Source organism: Anopheles ziemanni, chromosome 3 (assembly GCF_943734765.1).
Source record: "Anopheles ziemanni chromosome 3, idAnoZiCoDA_A2_x.2, whole genome shotgun sequence".
Taxonomy (NCBI): domain Eukaryota; kingdom Metazoa; phylum Arthropoda; class Insecta; order Diptera; family Culicidae; genus Anopheles; species Anopheles ziemanni.
In genome coordinates, this window is record NC_080706.1 from 53,243,187 (window position 1) to 53,264,049 (window position 20,863).

At 47.3% G+C, this 20,863-nt stretch overlaps 2 protein-coding genes across 2 annotated transcripts; both read left to right on the forward strand.

Moving 5' to 3' along the window:
- Positions 1-468: 468 nt before the first annotated feature.
- LOC131284984 (trithorax group protein osa) lies at positions 469-4,515 on the forward strand. Its single transcript, XM_058313844.1, has one exon. The coding sequence runs from the start codon at positions 469-471 to the stop codon at positions 4,513-4,515; it is 4,047 nt and encodes a 1,348-aa protein (XP_058169827.1).
- A 10,689-nt stretch (positions 4,516-15,204) lies between these two features.
- LOC131284985 (venom allergen 5-like) lies at positions 15,205-16,544 on the forward strand. The gene is made up of 6 exons (XM_058313845.1): positions 15,205-15,375; positions 15,445-15,591; positions 15,735-15,816; positions 15,883-16,030; positions 16,115-16,329; positions 16,432-16,544. The coding sequence occupies exons 1-6, from the start codon at positions 15,205-15,207 to the stop codon at positions 16,542-16,544; spliced, it is 876 nt and encodes a 291-aa protein (XP_058169828.1).
- Positions 16,545-20,863: the final 4,319 nt, after the last annotated feature.

A 20,863-nucleotide genomic window follows, 5' to 3' on the forward strand; every position in this document is an offset into this window, starting at 1 on the left:
AAATAACCCAGAACTCCTTCCCTACCAGTGGGCGATGCTAAAAACAGAATTGGAAATTAGGTAACGTTTACCGTGCGTTTTGGAACTTCAGGAGTGCGCGGGTATAGAATTAGCCCATCCTGTGTGTGAGTGTTAGGGAGTGAGTGATCGTAAAGAAGCCTTTTTGACTACCTCCAAGGATCGTGAAGCCAGCGGGTAACTCCTACACCCAGCGAGGGTAGTTGGAACGTATGCGTGAGGTACGACAAATCTGCACCAACAAGCGCAATAAAAAAGGAACCAAACTGAGGGTTCGAGTATACTCAGGCGTCATAAAGAACAGAACCGTCCCACGGCGTACAAGTGCGTCTGTCCTGGGAGTAATAAAACAGGGAGTTCGTTCGTCTGCACGAGTGGTGTCCAGCTCAATGCCACTGTTTGCGACAGAGGCAGCCGTGTTCATATCACCATCCGTAGTGCCATCGAGTGATGGCCAGTAATGGGGGGACTCTACACGGGGTTCCCCAGAGTGTCGTGCAGCAGCAGCAGCAGCAACAGCAGCAGCACCATCATCAGCAGCATATCTGCACGCAGTGTGGCTTATACTTTGAGAGTGCATCGTCGCTGCAGGTGCATCATATGCACTACCATCAGCATGACAGCATGAACCGCTGGGGCACACAGCAGGCGGTGGTCAGTACAACAATAGCAACGACAGCAGTTGCAACGACGACGACGGCAGCGACCATCACCACCAACGGCGAGCTGCCCGGTGGCGGCCCCTCGATACCGTCGTCCACGACGCCGACTTCGTCCGACACGGAAAACAACAACAACCAGCCTGGTTCGCACACACCGACGCATACGCCTGGCATTAAACCGGTGATATCGCCTCACCAACAGCAGCAGCAACAGCAGCAACATCATACGACAATCGCAGCCGCGGCCGATTCGAGCGATAATCAGCCGCCAACTCCACAGCCGAATCTGGCTGAACCGGGAACTCCCCAGAGCTACAGTGCGGGAGGAACCTCGCCATATCATTCTCAACAACAACAACAGCAGCAACAGCAGCAGCAGCAACAACAGCAGCAGCAGCAACAACAGCTAGGACTGCCCCCAGGGGGGCCAGGAAGTGAGATGCACTACCCAAGCTATATCCATCCCGGGTACGATCCGGGAAGTTACTACGCGGGAGGCCCCGGATCAGGGCTGGACTACGGCAGCAGCGTTCTCGGAGCGCCTCTGCAGCCGGCGGACTACAAATCGACCTCCTCGGTCGTGTCGTCGGCTCGGTACCACCCGTACGGTGGTGGCGGTTCTGGTGGCAGCAGCAATGGCGGAACGGGCAACCCTGACGGATCCTCGCCGGCGTTGGTCAGCAGCAACGGGGGCGGAGGATCGGCCGGACTCAGCCCGCACGTGGTAAGTTCTTCCAACAATGGCGTTACGACGGTCACAGGCAGTGGTTCGACGACTACGAGTGGGGCTTCCGCGACGACTGTGGCGGCCAGTACCACCTCAGCCGCCTCGCACTCACCGCAGAATGGCGGCTCGTCGGGTGGAAACATCCCACCGACTCCGTCTCCCTCGCCGATCCAGTGTGAGAAGTGCGGTTTGGTGTGTGAATCCGACGAGGTGCTGCACGAGCACGAGAACACGGTGCATGGGAGCGGTCAGCCGTCGGTTCAGCCTCCGGCAGGCATACAGGAACAGCGCGTCGACCAGGTGGATCTTCAGGCGGGCGGCAATTGCTACCCATACGGTGGAAACGGGGGCGCTGGAACTCCGCAGTACCCCAAGGAGGAACCACCAGCGTCGGACATTCTAGATCTCGACTCGCAGAAGATGGTTTATACGCCGACGGCTGATGGAGGCGCTAGTCTACTGCCTCCGATGAACTCGCTCCATCCGCTCCAGTCGATGCAGCGACACCATCCGATGATGGCCTGGCCACACCACGATCCGCACAACTTCATGGGACCGCCACCTCTGCCGCCGCATCCACACGGTGGCCCCGAGATGAAGCACTCAGCCGCCGCAGCAGCAGCCGCCGCAGCCGCCTACTACCACCATCCGATCAAGTCGGAGTACTCGGCGACTCCATCGATCAAGTCGGAGTACCTCGGCGGTGGTGGTGTCGGTGGCGGGCTTGGCCAGTACGGTAGCACCGGTGGGCCAGCGTTGGGCGTGAAGAACGAGTACAGCCTCGCGCCGACCCTGCCGCCACCAGCCGTCGCTCCTCAGCCCACGAACGCCCAATCGATGAAGCAGTACGCGGACGAAATGCACGACAACCAGCTGGCCACGAGCCCTTCGGACTTCCCGAGTACGACGACACCCCAGGAGAGTGGCTCCCAGTATCGCACCTTCGAGCCGGCTACCTCCTCGCTGCCCGGACCACCCGGACCCACCAAAGGCACCGCGTGGAAGTCGAACGAGGCCCGCCGTCCGAAGACGTACAACTGCACCGCGTGCAACAAGTGGTTCACGAGCTCCGGCCATCTGAAGCGCCACTACAACACCACGCTGCACAAGAATGCGGTCAAGTCGAGCGGCCAGCCGGACCCGGCCACCCTGCCGATCAGTGTTCACCATCACCCGGGTCGCGACCCGAACTACGCCAACAAGGGTCGCCGCGGTGGAGCCAACGGTGGCTCGGCTGGCGCCAACTCGCAGCTGCAGCAGCCTATACAGCAACCGGTACCACCGCCCGATCCCCCCAGGAGCCCCGAGTACGGGGCGCAGCAGCAGCAGCAGCAGTACGGCATGGGCGCGTCGGCGGGGTTTCCCGGGGCCGGAGCGTCGGCTCAGGTGGTCAGCTCGAACCAGTCGCCGGGGTTTCATCACCCGTACGGCGCCGCGAACGGCACCAGCAACAGCTCCAGCAGCAGCAGCTCCAGCAGCAACAGCAGCAGCAACCACAACACAGCCAGCTCAACTTCTTCAGCGGTTCCCCCAAACGGGGTAGCAGGTCCCTCCGTCCAAGTCTCCCCACCGAGGGGCCTGCAGATCTACTCGAACAACAACAGCAGCAACAGCAGCAGCAGCAGTCACAACATGGCGCTGGAGCAAACGGAGCAACCCACCCATCCTACCATTACCATCACCCTGCCGCCCATCATCACCTCCACGGTGGACACCCAGGGCACCATCTACACCCCCAGCACCCTCACCATCCCCACGGACCACCCCACCCGCACGCACCTCACCACGGACACTCAGCCGCCGCAGCAGCAGCCGCCGCCGCCGCAGCCGCAGCCGCCGCCGCACACCATCAGTTCAATGGAGCCCTACCACCACCACCACCACCCCACCACAATGCACACCATCTCCAATCCTTTAACTATCAGCACCAGCATTCCATCCTTCCAAACCATCCTGCCGGAGGCGCCGAGCTATCACCTTATTATTGGTAATGCGCCACACCAATACCAGCAGGCCCAGCATCAACAGCAGCAGCAGCAGCAGCAGCAGCTGCACCAAACGTCGATGGTGATGCTGAGCATGCCCGATGGGGGAGACATGCTGTCCATGGCCACCAGCAACGGACAGCAACAGCAGTGGGCGATGGACAACGGACTGCTGATTGAGTCGCCGGTGACGACGACGGCGGGAGGTCGCGGGCTCGGATCGCTGGGGTTTCCACGGTGCTCGGGGGGCGCCGAGATATATCAGGGCGATACGGCGCCCCCCTTTTCACCGAACGTACCGGACCAATACCAGCGTCCTAGTAGCAGCCAGGGTGTCATCATGACGATCCTCGACGATCACCATCAGCAGCAGCAGCAGCACCAGATGACCTCTTCCACCACGCCGAACGAGTATCACGACTACGGCAATCCGCAGGGCTATCCGGGGCAGTTGTTGCACCGAGTGGCCACACCACAGCTGGCCGCCATCGCACCCTCGATCTCGCCGGCCCCCTGCTCGCCCAGCGTCACCTCGACGGAGGTGGGCACGGCCCAGCCGCAGCATCCGAACGGGCCGCTACACGGGCTCATACCGCGGCCCAAGCCCCGCATCCGGGTCCCTCCGAAGACGGGCTCCGAGCCGGAGATCCACCGGTGCGTCGAATGCGACAAGGTGTTCAACAAGGTGTGCTACCTCACCCAGCACAACAAGACGTTCCACTCGGGCGACAAGCCGTACAAGTGCCACCGGTGCGGCAAGCGCTTCCCGTGCAGCCAGTCGTACGAGGAGCACCTGGCCAAGCACGGCGGTGAGAAGCCGTTCAAGTGCGAGCAGTGCCCGAAGCAGTTCAACCACAAGACCGACCTGCGGCGCCACATGTGCCTGCACAGCGGCTCCAAGCCGTACGCCTGCGAGCAGTGCGGCAAGGGCTTCATCCGCAAGGACCACATGATGAAGCACGCCGAAACGCACCGGAAGAGCGCGGCGGCCGCATCCGAGCGGGCCCATCAGCGAGCGGCTGGCAAGATGGCGGTCGGGCGGCTGAAAGGCAAACGGCGTGCGAGCAACGCCGACGCCGACGAGGAGGACGACGACGGAGGAGGCGCCATGGTGGACGAATGACGATGGCTGAACCTTCGCTGTCTGACACCGGAACAGTAGGCGGAAGGCGGCGATCAGCAAACCAGGCAAACTTCTCGACGATCTTCAGGAGTTCTTGACCTTCCTTGACGGAGTCGCTTGCCAAAAGCTTTCGTTTTCAGGTTCGTTTTGTCTGAATTGGCCTCTCCTTGCACCTCGTAGTTGTGTCTCTATTTTATCGGGTATGCCAGGCTGGGTTCGTGTGAGTATGTGAGTGCGATTGTACAGAAGGAAGAGGTATCCGATTCGATACACAAAACCAGAAACAGGGGAGGGAAAAAGGGAAAGTTTATGGAGTTTATGTTAAGTTAAGAATAATTTTACCAGAGCGTGAAGAGTTACCTATTAAATTTTAAATCATACCATACAGCGTAAGTTCGTAACCATCCATCCTCCAGCCATAAACCACGGGTATTAGCCAAAAAGGGACGAGACCAGAAAGTACATGTACAAGCTACCTCAGCCGCTTCTAAGGCGGCCAAAGCGCCATAAATGGATTAATAAAACAATCAAAGCAAAACCATTAAAAACGCGACACTCTTTGAAGGGACAAGGGATAACTAGTTGAAAGTGCAACCAAGAATAGTGAGAAATACGTACGCGAACCTGATAAGTATTACAGTATCTAGAAAATGCACGCATTCAGTATGTGTAGCGGTGATAGCAGTAACGCAGATTCCTCATTAACATGTTCTACCTCAAACAGTTGCATAAATGTTTACAGATATTTCCAGTACTATTTTGTACCAAGCTTACAAATATTCGCTCTCCAGCAGATTTTCATTATTTGTTTTTACCGTTTTCAGCTTTATATGTGTTTCACCTGCTGGTTCGTTTAATTGTTCGGATTTTTATTTCGATTTATTTTAATCGAAAGGGGAGGGCTTGCGACGAAGATAAAGAGTTGGAAAACTGCTGTAAGCGAGTAACAAGAGCACCACAATGAGAATGGAATGTCCCATGGACGGTCCAGATCCCAGATGAGTTTTCTTGGGGAAATATAACCTACAACTCCATACATTAAACAATATTTATGGAATCGAGATAATATATCGTAGAAAAACTGCAGTATAGCAAAGAATTGAAAAAACTACCCTAGAGGACAGTGAATAGACGGTAAATGTGACATTACATTGGATGGAAAACCACACAATTTTAAAGCAATAAAACTACTCTATCGTAGACGTACTCTTGACTTTCAATGGAGTTTTTAACGAATCGCAGCGTTTTGAAACGTAAAGTAGTTAATGAGAGAAAGAAGCGAAACGAAATTTGAAGAAAACAAACCTCAGCTCAACCCATGTATGTAACATAATCATAGAGTAACAGTTTAGGAATTGGGTGTCTAAAAATCTCTCCGGGAATAGTTTGGGGCAAAACATTCGTACCCGGATCTGATGAATCAACTACAAACATGGTGTACCTAAGCAGAATGGAGGACGTATGAGGCTCTTGCCTCAGCATTACCAAATCACTTTTCTTTCTGCGTGTGTGTGTGTGCGTGTGTAGTTTTTGAAACTTACTGGAATGGATGGAAACACGTAAATAAATATAACTATGTAAGGCAAGCAGATGACGAAAGTAACCTCACTCAATTGAACAAATAATTGACGAACAAATGTACAAATCAAGGGCAAACCTAGCGGAGAGATGCAAAAATCGTAAAAGCTACAAATAAAAACAAACATATACTAATGAGTAACACAAAACCAGCAAACAAATATTTTCCTAATCGGTGTGGTTCAAATGTTCATAAAAATAGCCGCCGTTTCCCAAAGGATCGGCAAGTAGAGTATTCGATATACGTGATGGTACGAGTGAAATCGCACAAAGGTAGAATGGGTGCGATTTCGAAGGAATCTGTGTATGAAACCAATAGAATCGACGCACGGATACGATAAAAGCTGCACATTTCAATCATCGAACTTAACCAAAAGAATTCGCCGTGCAGAACTTCCAACGCGACCAGAAAGTGTCGGTCGAGTCGATTCCAAACTAATCTACTCTAGACGTAGCACAAATAGCAAAGAAAAAGAAAAGATGAAGCGTACAAGACGAAACGGGAAGAAGAAGACAAACGAACATATAGCAAAAGACATTTACTTAGGTTTACTCTCTTTCCTGATCGTTCGTCGGTGTGTTAGATTTTATTCGAGAGATTTGTACTTCAAAGGGCGCATGGTTGTGTTTAGATTAATTAACGTTCCAATGTCGAACGTTTCCGTATGAGTGCAGGACGTGGGAGACCTGACCTGAAACATGGCTAAAGTTACCAAGCTCGTCTCGACGGAGCTGACGAATGCATCGGTTTGATCGATTCGACTGCCGCAAAAGCGTTAATTTGCTGTCACGTTCCTATACACGCACTGGTTGCAATTGCTAAAATGGGTTAGTATCGTTTGATGTTTCGTGTTTTGCGTTCGTTATGTTCTTCTTTAACGAGTCTGGCCCAAATGGCCCCCAAAATGGTGGTGGTGCTGCTGGGTGCTGGTCGTCAAGCCCACTAATTAGTTTTCTCACTCGTGGCGGCTTCAGCTTACGATCCCAGCAGCCCTCTCCGGAACCCGTTGCCATGATGGTTTAGTTTGTTTTGCATTTTGGTATTTGTTTCTGCTTTGCGTTAAGGTCAAGGTGCTTGAGTGCAGCTCGTTAAGCCAGCCTGTGGTTTCTGCACGAGGCCCCAGAACCGACACTGCAACAGCTAGGAACTGAATCGTAAGAAAGACGAAACGAAACGCAAAAGTATATCTACAAACCACAAAAACTATCCTCACAAGAATTGTTAGCAAAAAGACAAAAGAAATCATGACAAAACATTTAAGCCAGCTGAATCTCAGGGATACTCGTAGAATTTAATGTTAGGATATATTTAGAGTCTATACACGAAAACCTCACATGATGCACGACTGTTTGATTGAAAAGAAGATCGAAGTTGGTGGAAAACTTACGATTATCATTATACAGCTTACGATTCAGTAACATATCTTCCGAAGTAAGGTTTATGTTTAACCAGGGATCGCGGAGGTCTATAAGATCGTTCTTACGCTTCCAAATGTATTATCCTTTTGATGAACCATAGTTTTGTATAAGTCTTAATTTTTTATTATTACTTTATATTTTATTCGTTTGTTACAAATCAGTAATGTGCGCGTGGATTGATCCGGTAAATACAAGCACATCTCAAGTTACCAACTACACTAGAATAACTAAATGTTATGAGTTGAACCTATATAGTAGTGCTATTCATTCGAGCGTAAAAAACAATGATTTCGATCTGTTACACCGTAATTGGAAACTGGAATTGGAGAATCCGTTACAAGCAGTATTTTTGAGCCAATCAGAGACAAATAGATCGTTAAGTAAAAGAAAGTACTTTCCGATGGCGGACAAACATGCGCATATACGAGCAAGTGGATGCAAGTGTTCCACGTAACGAATGTTTGTAGCAAAGAAATTTGAATAAGACAACTGTATAGATTGATGGAATGATCAACTGAAATTATATATATCAAAAATCTCTGGAATTAATTGACAAATCTAAACCGATAGTGACTAACTGGAAGTCTAGAGAACGGTACAAAAACAAAACAAAAGATTGAAGTAAATAAAAGTTGTAAACACCGGTAACGAGCTCTGTTGCCATAGCAGGGCCAAAAGGAAAACCAATCGGTAATATCAGCAATACTGTTTCAAGCAAACGTTCCATATCTCTGATGAAAACAATAAATATCACGATTCAAAGTTTTGCAATAACCAAACGTACAAATGTGTAATTAAGAGAAGCAACATATCCCGGTTGTAACATACAACGTAAGCGAAGAGGGAACTCAAACCCGATCCAATTATAGAAAAAACGTTTAAAAAAGATATGAAAGTTTTAGTCAAATTGCACTGATGATGTTTGCATTTGTTTTTACACACCTCCTTTTTCCTTGAGTGCCCCTACACGATTGAATTATTCAACATCAACTGAAGGATTGACGCGTTTGATTAGCCAAAGGCCAGCGTCCTCGAATGAAAAAAAGGAATTCCAACTGGTGCTCTAGTTTATGTCTACGGTTTAAAACGGTGTTTTAATCCTTTATGCGTTCCGATCGTTAACAGTCTATAATTATTGTTCATTTTGTTTGGAATTTTTGTTAAAGGTCACGTGCCGGTGAGCCTACCCACTTGGTTTTTAGTCAATCAATACGATTTTCAGCGCCGGCCGGCGAAGGCAGACTTCTATCGCAAGATCGTCGAGCAATCGTCGAGTAATGAATTACGTTGCCATATACGGTTCTACCAATGTTGAGTTTTACTGCCATAGAGTACCAGCAGACACACATAGATATTATTTATGGCACCGCCGTGGCCGTGGTGCACGCTCTTTACAATGGTAGATTAAAACACGATGCCATTTAGTTGCCAGTTGCTAGTTTTTAGTTGAATGTTTTACACTAATGATTGTTTTATAAAGAAGAACTAAGAAACTAAACACGGTAAATAAAAACCACATCAGGGAAATGATCAACCACGCTCAGGTCTGACGGATTTGCGAGGGAGCGGGGTTTGGGTGGCAATCAAAACGATATACGGTTGAGATATTAGGCTGAAGGGAAAACAAATAAACAGTTTAAATCAAGCATTCCTAAACATGTATTGAACGGTACCGAATGAAGCGACATGGACAAAATCATCTAAAACAAAAACCAAAACGGTTAAAAGTGTATGGAAAACTGGAATAAAGTAAAATTATATAAAATGTACAAACCAAATGTGTTGGTCGTGGGTTTACCTTTCGATGACAGTTTAATTTGGGAGCGTTATGGTTTACACATGGGCATACGTTTGTTTCGAGCTGAAGAAAATCTTTAAAATTTAAATCCGAACCTTTAACGTTGGTATCCTTTCGACGTTCGACAGCGGTGGCGCCAAAAGAGAAAATGTGAAAGTGTGCGAACGAGAGCGCGACACTGTCCCCTGATCGACGGCGGTATGGCACGAACGGGGAAAAGGTAAGGACCACCGAGCTTCTAATTGGGAGAGAAAGGTCGAAGGGCAATAAGGAAAAGAGAAGAATAAGAAAAAAATAGAATGGAATACGGTTGCGAAATACCCATTTTCCATCGGCTCAAAACAGGGTCAAAAGGGTTAGATTTCGGGGTTGGATTGTAGTGTTATTTTTTTTTTTCATTTTTCTTTACTCCACACTCTTCTCTACTTGCACCCCAGCAAAAGGGAGCATTGCCCAGACAGAAAGGGGTTTCTAGATTAGTCTTATATACGAGCCTATAATGTATACATAGTTTCTTGGCCGGGAAGAGAAAGCGTGCATTTAAGTCGACCAAAACAACAAAAAAAAGGTACTGCAAAAGGAACTCGGTAGCCTTTAAAGGAGCGTTTTTCTTCGCAGGAACACGCGATGCCCGAGTATGAGAAGATTGAAGACTAAGGGTGGTGTAAAGGATGCGGCCCAGTTTTTTAAGGCCACCAAGGAGGATGTCTAGCATGCTGATGTTTGGTTCATGGCAAGTAAACATTAACAGAACAACGTGCGGTTCGGTAAGAAATAAAAAAAAACTATCCATCCGTTCGAGAGCATTTTCAGTGGAATTTTTCGGCTAACATTGCTGAGAGATTCATTCCATTAATAAAAGCAAAAAAAAATATAATGCAGACCCGCACACAAACACCCTTAAGATTGTGTGCAAAACACGGGGACGGATTTGGGGAGAAATTCAAGGACAAGGTAAAATCGAAGCAATCGGAAGGAATGAACGTAACAACATTGCGGTTGCTGGATGCCGGAAGCTGGAAGCTACCGCTTACTTTGATGTGGTCCATCTTCCTACTCGACCTGCTCCTGTTGCTGCTATTTTGATCGCACCGTTTCGGGTGCCTTAGGTTTTGCGCTGAATCACTCCAGCTGTGATCCCGTTGCCATTCGGAAGTGGATCTTCCAATCGGACGCCGGTGCCCTTCGCCTGATAGCGAGTAGAAAGATCATGTTCCGCATGCAAGGTCGCACCGTTCACTCACGTTTCGGTCGGCGAGTTGAAATCGTGATGTGTGCGGTTCTGATCTCGGAAAACGTGTCGAATGTTGCACCCCTGGGAAAGACGAAGAAAAGGAAGGAAAACAGGAGAACGACCGAGTCGAAAGATTGTGGATTATTAATCGGTTCTACGACGGGATGCTGTAGCGGGTCCGCAGGATGGTTTTAGGGGAGGAAACCGGCGAAGAAAGTCATCGGATGCGGATGCACTTCTATCATAACAGGAACAGCGACGCAGAAAAAAAATCGACAAATTACGACGAAAATAAATTCCCATGAATCGAACCGTTAGGGTGCACGATCGACGTGTTTCGACGGTTTCGTGTGGATTACGGTCGCCCGGTCGGAAGTTTGTGCAGTTTGTTTTACTCTCTTTCAGTTTCGTTGTTTTAACTTTCCCAAATGGAACACCAAATGGAAGAAAATAAAAAAAAATGCGCCTCCATTTCCTTCTCACCGGGTCCCTCGTTCTCTCTCGCGAGGCGAAGCTTATCGGCATTGATTGAGCTTAATTATTTATCAAAAACATCACAACGCACAGGAAATTCGTCTTCTCCATCTGATAACGAGCGTTTTATTTAAATATCGCGTCGTATCGTTTTGTTGTCCCGTGCCCATTTTGTGGCCCCTGTTCCGAGTGCTTCCTTATGCTTCGAACTAGCAAAATGGTAAATGCCGTTCCGTGGGGAACATTTTTATGCTAATTGCCCGGCAGCCTGAATCGGCGTGAACGGAAGTACCGAACGAATGCTCGGGTTTTGTCTCTAAACCACGGCACGATTTGGAATGATGTCGCGACTGGCCGCGACGTCGTGGGGGGATTGAAGGGAGTGGGAGCAGAGAAAAATGATGGCTGAAGTTTAGTCGAAAGTGAACGTAGCGGAAATAGGCGGAATGAGTTGTCCAGCGGGTCTAGCTACAAAATACACCAGGTTCGAGCATGGAGCCGGCAGAAGTCTTTCGTTTATCCAACCGCCATCGATTCGTTAGCTGCTATGGTGGTGGTGACTGATAATGGAAGCGATAAACGCTAATATACCAATACGCACTACCACCTGTGGAAACCGATGTGATTTCACCTCGAGCAAGAATCCAAACAGTCGCTTCCGGAGATTAAAAATTATGAAAAACAACTCAACGCATTCCGAACGAGCAGCATCGAAAGGGAGAAGGAAATGCGCGGTGAAATTATGCATAAGTTCACTTCTGCTGGCAGCTGCTCCGAGTGGAAACAAAAGGTAAGATAGTCTGATTGGATGAAGCATCCTTCCGGCTGTTTTCCTAGCAAATTCCTCCCGTTGGTTTAACTCTTCTCTCCAAAACCAGCCGGCCTCGTACGGCGATCCTGATCTATGCTCGTATGCTTTCCCTTGCGAGGAAGGTTTTGGAAACAATCGATATTTGCTTCCCTACGCTTAGTTCATACGTCGAGACGAGACGTGCGGTGACCGCAAAGTCAATAATAATTGCGTTCGGTATTAATAAAATTGACCCGGTGAGTCTGTGTCTGATCCTAAACAAATAGAGAGATCCTTCAGCGTGAACAAACACACCGCAGGCCATCGGTGATTGTGATGGACAGGAAACAATGCCTGGAAAGATGAAGCCAGCGGTATTGGGGTACTCCCAGCATGTCTGTAGAAAAACAATATCATTTATTTATTAGGAGCTTGGTAATCTTCATATGAAGAATTTTCACAAGTTTTAATACATATCAGAAACGAATAAAATAATTCAATTTGTAAATATGTTCGTAACATAATTAATTTTTAATGAGTCACAACTCACTGGGTCTATTATTGTAATGTATACCACAACAACATGTTGCAAGTCCATCGACTAGCTTCCACAATTGGAGACAAATGGACAAACGACCGATGTCTTTATTGGAGCTACAAATCGGAATATTAAACTCGCGCTTATAATCCTATTAGCTGTTAAGGATTACGATAATGAAACCTGGAAGCCTATTAAATAGCTATTTATGTCCGGTCGAATTTTATACGTGAATGTTTGCCTGCTGCCTCGATTTACATCTTAACGAGTTAGATTTACCGTGCTTTGCAGAAGAAACGAGTTACGATAAAGATGAGTTATTTTCAACGTTGACCCGCGTTGAAAATAACTCATCTTTAACGTAACTCGTAACATGATTTTTACCAAATACCACAAACATCGCTAGAATAAGCTATAAAACGAATGGGTTTTCGAAATGGTTTGACGTCTAATGGCAGGTTTGTTCCAATTCGATTAATCCCCTGAGAAATGTTTCCTATAGAAAGTTTTACCCCTCTATTTCTTCTAGGCGTTTAATTAAATGCTATTTAAATAGTTTCGCATCGAATCGGACCCTCCGGGAGCGGCGTTCGGTTTGTAGATTTCACCGGATGGTCTTTAAAACGCATCGATCGATACGGTTCGGTCTCTGATGCAAGCTTCCGGTGCGATACGCGACACGGGTTGTTTTTCCCATCCACTAACATATTGGAAACCGAAAAGGGATAAGCGGCGTGCGCAAACTGTGTTCGGAATAAAAATACGCAACACGAATCATTTTAATAACCGCATTCGATCGGTATCGCTGGAACATTAATATTTTACCGAAATAATAACCATCTCTGCGCTGGTCAGCTCAAAGTCGTCGGGTTTCCGAGGGGGAGGTCCGGGTGGCTCACGAAGGGTCGGGCGATTAAATGGGTGGACGCGCGGCATAAGTTGGCGCTTGCGTTTTGATTTGTGATTGCCACGAAAATTGACCGCCATCGGGCGTGGAGTAGGAAGGTGAAGCAAAAAACCACCCGAATGGTCTTCAACGCCACAATCGTCGCAACGCAGATGGGGTGTTATTAATGTCTATCTTTTCTATCGTACGATATGTGGTTGGAAGCGACAGCATCCGCACAGTGGGTGCAGCTGGCGACAAACAAAGGTTTGGAGATTAAATATTAATGAATGTGTTCATCTGTTTATTGAAGAAAATTTCTAAGGAAAGGATATCATAGCTTTTCTGATACGTTTAAATAATCTATTTTCCCCATTTTTATTTAAAATAAAACACACGATACTCTGAATGAAAGCTAGTGAACCATTTTTAAATAATTCTCAATAATGATCGGGATGATTTGTTGCCAAGGAAATATGAGTCTGTTGGTTCAACAAAACATGGAAATGATAGTTAATCCGATTTTTTGTCCAGCATCAAAAGGCAACGTGCAACAACTGCGAATGTTTTCATCTGCTCATCAGACTATTCATTTCACCATGCGGTCTTTAGTGTGGAGTGGGGCGCAACATATTCTCTCATCAGCTGCCTTATTTCATTCTTGTACGCTTTTATGTTCGCTGGCACAACATAAACTCTCATAATCGCAGCACTGGCCCGACACTCATTGGACGGGTTGAGAAGGCCCGCTAGCCTAGCGCTCGCTAGGCTCGTCCGGAGACAGCCTGATGACTCCGGAGGGTAAACGGGAAAGGAAACCTTCCGAAATCTACTCCGCTAGACAGATATGTTCGTGATAAATCATCAAAACGCGACCATGGCGCGAGGGTAATCGTTGGTGATATATAGTATACTTTTGATTTTTTTTCCCCTATTCCCATCCTCCGGTTGCCTTTTTCACCCCTCGTCCACCGGACGGAACGCTTCCTTCTGGCCGTCGTTCACATGCGTCCACTCCTTTGCGATCTCCTGGGCGCAGCAGAAGAAAGAAGCGCCACGAAGGGAAATAAAGATAAATAAAATAATAATACTCCGAATTATAAATAGGTAGGAGGAGTTTTTTTATTGTATCCTCTTTCTGGCTGCTCTTGGAACCGATAGTTCAATCCTGGTTTCGTGAATATGTTTTATCGTGCCGCCAGCGGTTTAGAAACGTAAAATAGAGAAGAAGCGTGTTGCTTTTGGTGGGAAAATGTTTGCAATAACGGTAGGTCTTCCCCTTTCCGGTGAAGGTGGGTGGATATGGTAAGGAAATGAAATAAAGATAGACTGAAATTGGAAAGGATGCAAAAAACCCAATTTAAGAGACATTTATAATTTCACGAAGCAAAACGGTTCCGAGAACGAGATCGACCTTGTAAAAAGTTGAAGAAAATTTGCATCCACAAAATAAAACTGTAAAGGAAAAGTCTAGTGTTGTTTGTGCAAGAGAATTAAATCATTCAACTCGTGATGGTTTTTTCTCGAACGTACATTTTATGATGCTGTCCATTTGTTATACTGGAAGGAGAATTAATGATTTCGATGCAATTCCATTACACTTCTCATCCTTTCGGAAGTAAAACATCGGAGAGTAGTGAAGCGGAATGGAGGTAGATAAGTCCGTCCACTTTGGTAATAAATTCGCAAACACCGATGCTTTGTCTATCCGATGGTGCTGTACCGTTCCTTTTCGTCCATAAGGTAAGGGTAATAACGGTAATAAAAACTGTTTATGTGCAACTATAACACCGCGTGCGATTAAACATTTATCACACATCTGCTGTGTGTGTTTTCGGAGACTTTGTTGGCACTTTACCGAAAGCCCTCCTTATTTTATTCCCACAAATAAACAACAATAGTAGTAGGCCTCGGCGATTATTCCAGCGCTAATATTTACTATCGCAGCACACTGTCACACATTTATATAGAAATGGCAAAGTATCTGAAAGAAGCCAGGAAGACAAGGAGCTTATTGTTGCTGCTGGGAATCCTTACCGTTGCCGAAGCACAATACCAGTGGACCATATTTGATCAGGATCACATAGAATTTTGCTCCGATAGGAACACCTGCAATGGACGTCCACATACGATGTGCTACGAGGTAAGTTCTTGCATTCAAGCAGGTTGACCGAAGTAAACATTTTTCATATTGGAATACGCACTTCGAAAGGCCAACCAGACCCATCCGAGGTGCAAGAAGTTTAAACCGCTGGTTTTGGATGAGAAAAGTATAAAAAGTTTCATGATGGGACATAACGGGCTACGCAATAAAGTTGCAACGAATCCCCAGCGACCTGCTCTCGATATGCAGTTGTTGGTAAGCATTAGTTGCAATTATTATAGAGATTCATCAATAATACATTTATTGGTTTTAAAAATTTACTAACAAGTGGTACCGATTTAATTTTTGGAAGAATTCATGTTTTTCATATTTTCTTCTTATATTTATATTATTTTTAGCATTGGGATAGCGATTTGCAGGCCATGGCTGAAAGATGGGTTCGCCAGTGCATCGTGGAATATGATGAATGCAAATTTATTGGTTAGTTCAAATCGGAAATTCAATTTGGAGGATGGAAATGTTAATGAAAATCTTCGCTGTCTCTAGGTGATCCGTTCTATCAGATCGAACAAAACATTTTCTTCCATCCTAAACCGCCTCTTGTGCACTGGGAAGCGCTTGCTTTAAGTACTTGGTTCAATGAGAAGGAACATCACAACCCCAACCTTCCACTCAACGCTCTACAGAAGGAAGAGTAAGTGTATGCAAAGACATCGGTCCTGCCCTCCGTTACCGTTGCTTGATTTTATTTTTTTTTAACACACACGTCATTCGCAAGCGTGTCTAACTACACGCAACTCATCTGGGCCCGGACACAGTTCGTCGGGTGCGGTGCGGCCGAAATGCACGGTGGCTATCTGGTCGTTTGCTACTACTATCCCCGCGGGAACATCGTCGCCGAACCGGTGTACACCGTCGGTCCCAAGCCCTGCACCGGCTGCCCGCAGGAGCGCGCCTCCTGTTCGCACGTTTTTCGCGGACTCTGCGGAATCGGTAAGTTCACACGGGAAGGTGACCTCGCCACCCATTCGTCCACCGAAGCTGGTGCGTGTGACAATGCTAACACCCTGCCCGGGTCTTGTTCCCCGTTCGCAGACGACCGGCATTCCGCGGCGTATCGATCCAACCCCCGGTCGATGGCGATGGCTGCGCTGATGATGCTGCTGCTGGTGGCGCATAATAGGATTCGCGCGTTTAATCCGTGCTGACACCCGACGGGTTTTGCTTCCCCCTCTTTAAACGCCGCATTTACATATCGCCGCTGCGGCGAATCGGTTTTCCCCTCGGTTGCGAAACGGAGGCGAGCTAATTAAACGAAGGAGTCAAATTAAAACACGGAATGAAGTTATAAAAAAGCTATCAAGTTGACACGTTTACCATTCGCGCAACAATTCGCGAGTGGAGGGAAGAATTGAAGGAAAAAATGAAAATAAGCAGATGTGGTAATAGGAAATCACTGTTGCTCATTAGCTGCCGCTTGGACGGCGTTCTTGTTCTGTGCACATGTGGTGACGAATAATGATATCAACAGGACCATTGAACAATGTGATCATACATTTCATTGATTTACTCAACATATTTCCTTTAAAAGAACATTTTTTTTCGAATTTCATTTCAACTCAGTACAATACAATAACCATCAACTCTCTCGTTTCAATTTTCATCGACGAAATTTATGTTAATTTCGTTCTACACTTTAGTGTCCGAGTAGTTCTCTTGTGCTACAAATCATTGACCAATCAAAAGAACTCCCTTCCCTTTCTCACCATGAGTCACCTGGAATCGGATCCCAAGGATCTAACACAATTAGTCTCGGCCTGTCCGCAAGATGAGCGTCTATCAACGGCATCAACACGCCGGGACAATCAACTGCTAACGACAGGCAAATGATTTAAACCCCACACTAATCGCCCCCGGCCGGCGCGATGTCGAACAAGGTGTGCTCGAGCCGTCCGCGGGACCAGCCGGTGTTTTGTGTCTTAAAATGCCATTAAAAGCCGCCGTAAATGTGCGCTGGTGAGCCGGTGGTGCGTTCGGTTGGTCGTGTTTTATGTTGCGGGTTGGTTCCAGACTCCGCGCCTTCATCCACCGAAGACGAAAACGCTGGTAACACTTACCGCACTTGGAACAGTCTCCGGAGAGCAGCATCGATAGGATGGAAAAGGGGAACCAGCATCACTTTGGCGAGGCAGCTGCTGATGCATTTCGAGGCACACGATGATTGCGGAGATCGTGCCAATTTGATTGCTTGCACCAGGTTCGTACGGAGACCCACATTGTAGGTCCGTTCGGTCACGATCGTCCTGCGCGATCGCCCCGGCAAAACTAAGTTGCACAAAGCTATCATTATAGTTTCATTAGCATAGTTTGCGAGCGACAAAAAGTTAAACCTGTATGCTCGTTGTGTGCTTGAAAAGGTTGCCCGAGATGATGGTATTTTTCGTTTTGTTTGTTTGTTGAAATCCCAATAATCCTGCCACCATGCAAGCAAGGCAACGATCGTAGACACAGTGTTGCCTGGACGGGGTCAGCTCGATCGCATTTAGCGCGAGTCCAAGTGCAGGTCACAGGAACTGTTGGCCAAATATCGTTAGCAGTGATCATTTACCCGCGACAAGCTGCATTATCCACTGCCAGACCCGCCTGGAGGGAGCTAGAGAAACTAATGAACCCATAGCCTGAGAGCATAGGCAGAAATCAGGGTACCTTCAGGTAGATCTAGAAAGATTAGGGGGAGGTGATTTGCACCATAGACACGAAGATACCGAATGTGTCTGATGCACTGAAGCTCATAGGCGTGTAGGAGCACTAACGGAGCTCCGAAGCAGAACGAAGACTTACACCTAAAAAAGAGACGAAATGAAACAAATACCTGGATGGCTGGTGTTAGTGGACCTTATCCTTCTGGGTCAGGTAGACTCGAGCCGGCCGGCCAGGATCAGCTGGGATTGATGGGTGTCGAAGATTTCGAGGTAGCAGAAGAAGACTGCACGAAACAAACTGCCTTGTTCGTGGGGCGAGTCCAGGGACATAGACGTTTGGGCGAAATATTGCGGGCTAATTATGTCTTATTGCTTATTAAGTCTGCGACAGCACTGACGACGTCGAGCCGGGAACAGACAAATTCAAACAAATTAACGGCCAGTGCGATGTCGTTTACCGTGTAACTGAGCACGTAAATGTGCGTCGAAATGGAATTCCGCATTGGTGAGCCATAGCCCGCGAGTAATGATCGTTTGTTTATTTCGCCATTGGCCTTCGGCAAATTGTTTTCGCCTGGCCGCAGGGAAAATGAGCGATCGTTCCAATCGTTAGTGCAACGAATTTTCTCTACCAATTGTTCGTTTCCTCCTCCGAGGGTTGAGGGTAATGCCGAACAGAGAGAGGGAGGTGGGAGTTAAATGACAAGCAGAAGAAGCAAAGCGCGCGGGGTAGCAATGATGCAGTCATAAATCAGCAGCCTCATCGGCAGTACCATCACCGCCATCGTATTGAGTGCTGTCTGCTGACGAGCCACGGCGAAATGAATCGGAACTTTGCTGTCGAGAGTTCGTTTTATCGCTGGTTATTTTGGTTGTAAAGTCGTTGTTTTTTTGTAAGACGTCTCCCACTCTTTGCCCTCTCGAACATCGTTAGTAATATGTTAAATCCAATTTCTGCAAAAGCAAGCAGCAGGCAAGAGTAAGTCTTGGCCTGGAACAATTGATGTTGCTTTCGTACGTCAACAATGGTACGCCAACGATCTAATGGGGAAGTTGATGAGAGGCAGTACTTCAAGCATGATGGAATGTTAATCTTCTTTACAAATGATCATTGACGAGTTACAAACGATGATTGTCCTTTTAAATGGCTAGAAAACTTTGTCAGTGAATTTACGGAAAACTGTTCACTATGTCATGGTCATATTTCACTACTGTTTTAAACATATTAGTATACCTGATCATCATATATTTTTCAACAAAATTGGTTTTCTACAAGTTTACCGAATGCCTAAAGTCAAGTATGGAGTTTCACGATGTGTTTGATTGACTCCGCAGATCATTGGAAAAGCGCATTATGCCTAAACTAAAACCTTTGGTAACTGTTACAATCACCTATTATTTGTTATAGTGGCCAAACAGACTATCTACAAATATTTTGCTGTATTCATGATCTTTCTCACTGGGATAAACTTGAAAATATGAATCATTAGAGAATATCTGGGATCTCTAATAATTGGCCAAAGGTACTTTAGGTAATTATTCAAGAGTCTAGCCAGACCCAAATTTCAACTGGGTGTTCTTCTGAATTTCTGAATGAAGTGCAAATTTTACGTTTTATGTCGGGCTCTTGGGATCGAGCTGTGATCTATCCTTCATTAGGTATTATTTGTTAAGGCAAATTACCAGTCCAAATGGGTGCCGGGATCCTTGATCCACGTGGCTGAACACCAACTCCGCGATACCTGATCGACCTGGATGGGATGGCAAATACCAACACCAAAGGATGCGTAGCAAGCAGTTTAGCCTTTCCGTAATCTCCAAGATTTCGATCTCGTGTAAAAGATCTCTATAGCGAGCCTTTCCAGGAGATCCCCTGTACGAAGGAGAGTAGAGAACGTAAAAGGTTCTGCTAGGTTCCTCACGAGCTCACGAGGGCATGCACGCATGCTGGACGCCGGAATCTTCGTTGGCCGTAGCATTTGGCGAAATGAGGTGGAAAGAGGCACCCTTCGGTGGCTTTCGGCTTCGCACAGCCCTGTCTAGGCGCCGGCACTCCTGGCAGGGGGTCCGCTGCGTGATATGTAGTCAGAACGCAGGCGGCACACGAAACACAAAGCGATCCGCCCGGTACCGCTCGTTGAAACTGTCATTTACTTAAGGATATCATAGCGCCGACTGACGTCGGTTCGCTGGGTTATCTATGCGGGCGAGTTTGGGAGAGGTGTCCGATGTAGACGCCCCTCTGGTCCGTTTGCGTTTGCTATCGAACTCTTGTACGCATAACTGAAGGCCTCCAAAGTCCTGGCGGAAGCCGACCGCCATTGATCGAGTCGAGCGATCGGCCGATTGAACTTGACGTCGCGTTGTCGATGCTGTTCGACGGGGGTTGTATGCTCGTGCATGGACAGTGTGGCCGTTTGGGTAATATATTATTTTAATTATCCCCATATTGCGGTGCTACGGTGTAATGGCGCATCTTCTTGTCGGCCCATATCATTAGGACTCATAAATACAGCACCGTTGGTCGGATTTCGAGCAAAAACAAAACTTTTTCAAACATTGGGAAGAGAAAGGGATGAAAGAAAACAAAAAAAACGCCACCACCTATCCCATTGAACGAAATTGAGCCCTATGATTTTGGGTTGCACGGGGTTTTTTCTCGTTTTTATTTTTATATCTTCCTTTGGTTCCTCGGTGCTATTTTTATATCTTCTTACCACTGGATGGCTCATGCCCGTATTCGCTTGTTGTGGTGGCTCTTGCGTGCTACATTTTGGACCGTTTTCGAGATCAGGGCTTTTGCAGAGGACAGTCCATAATTCCAC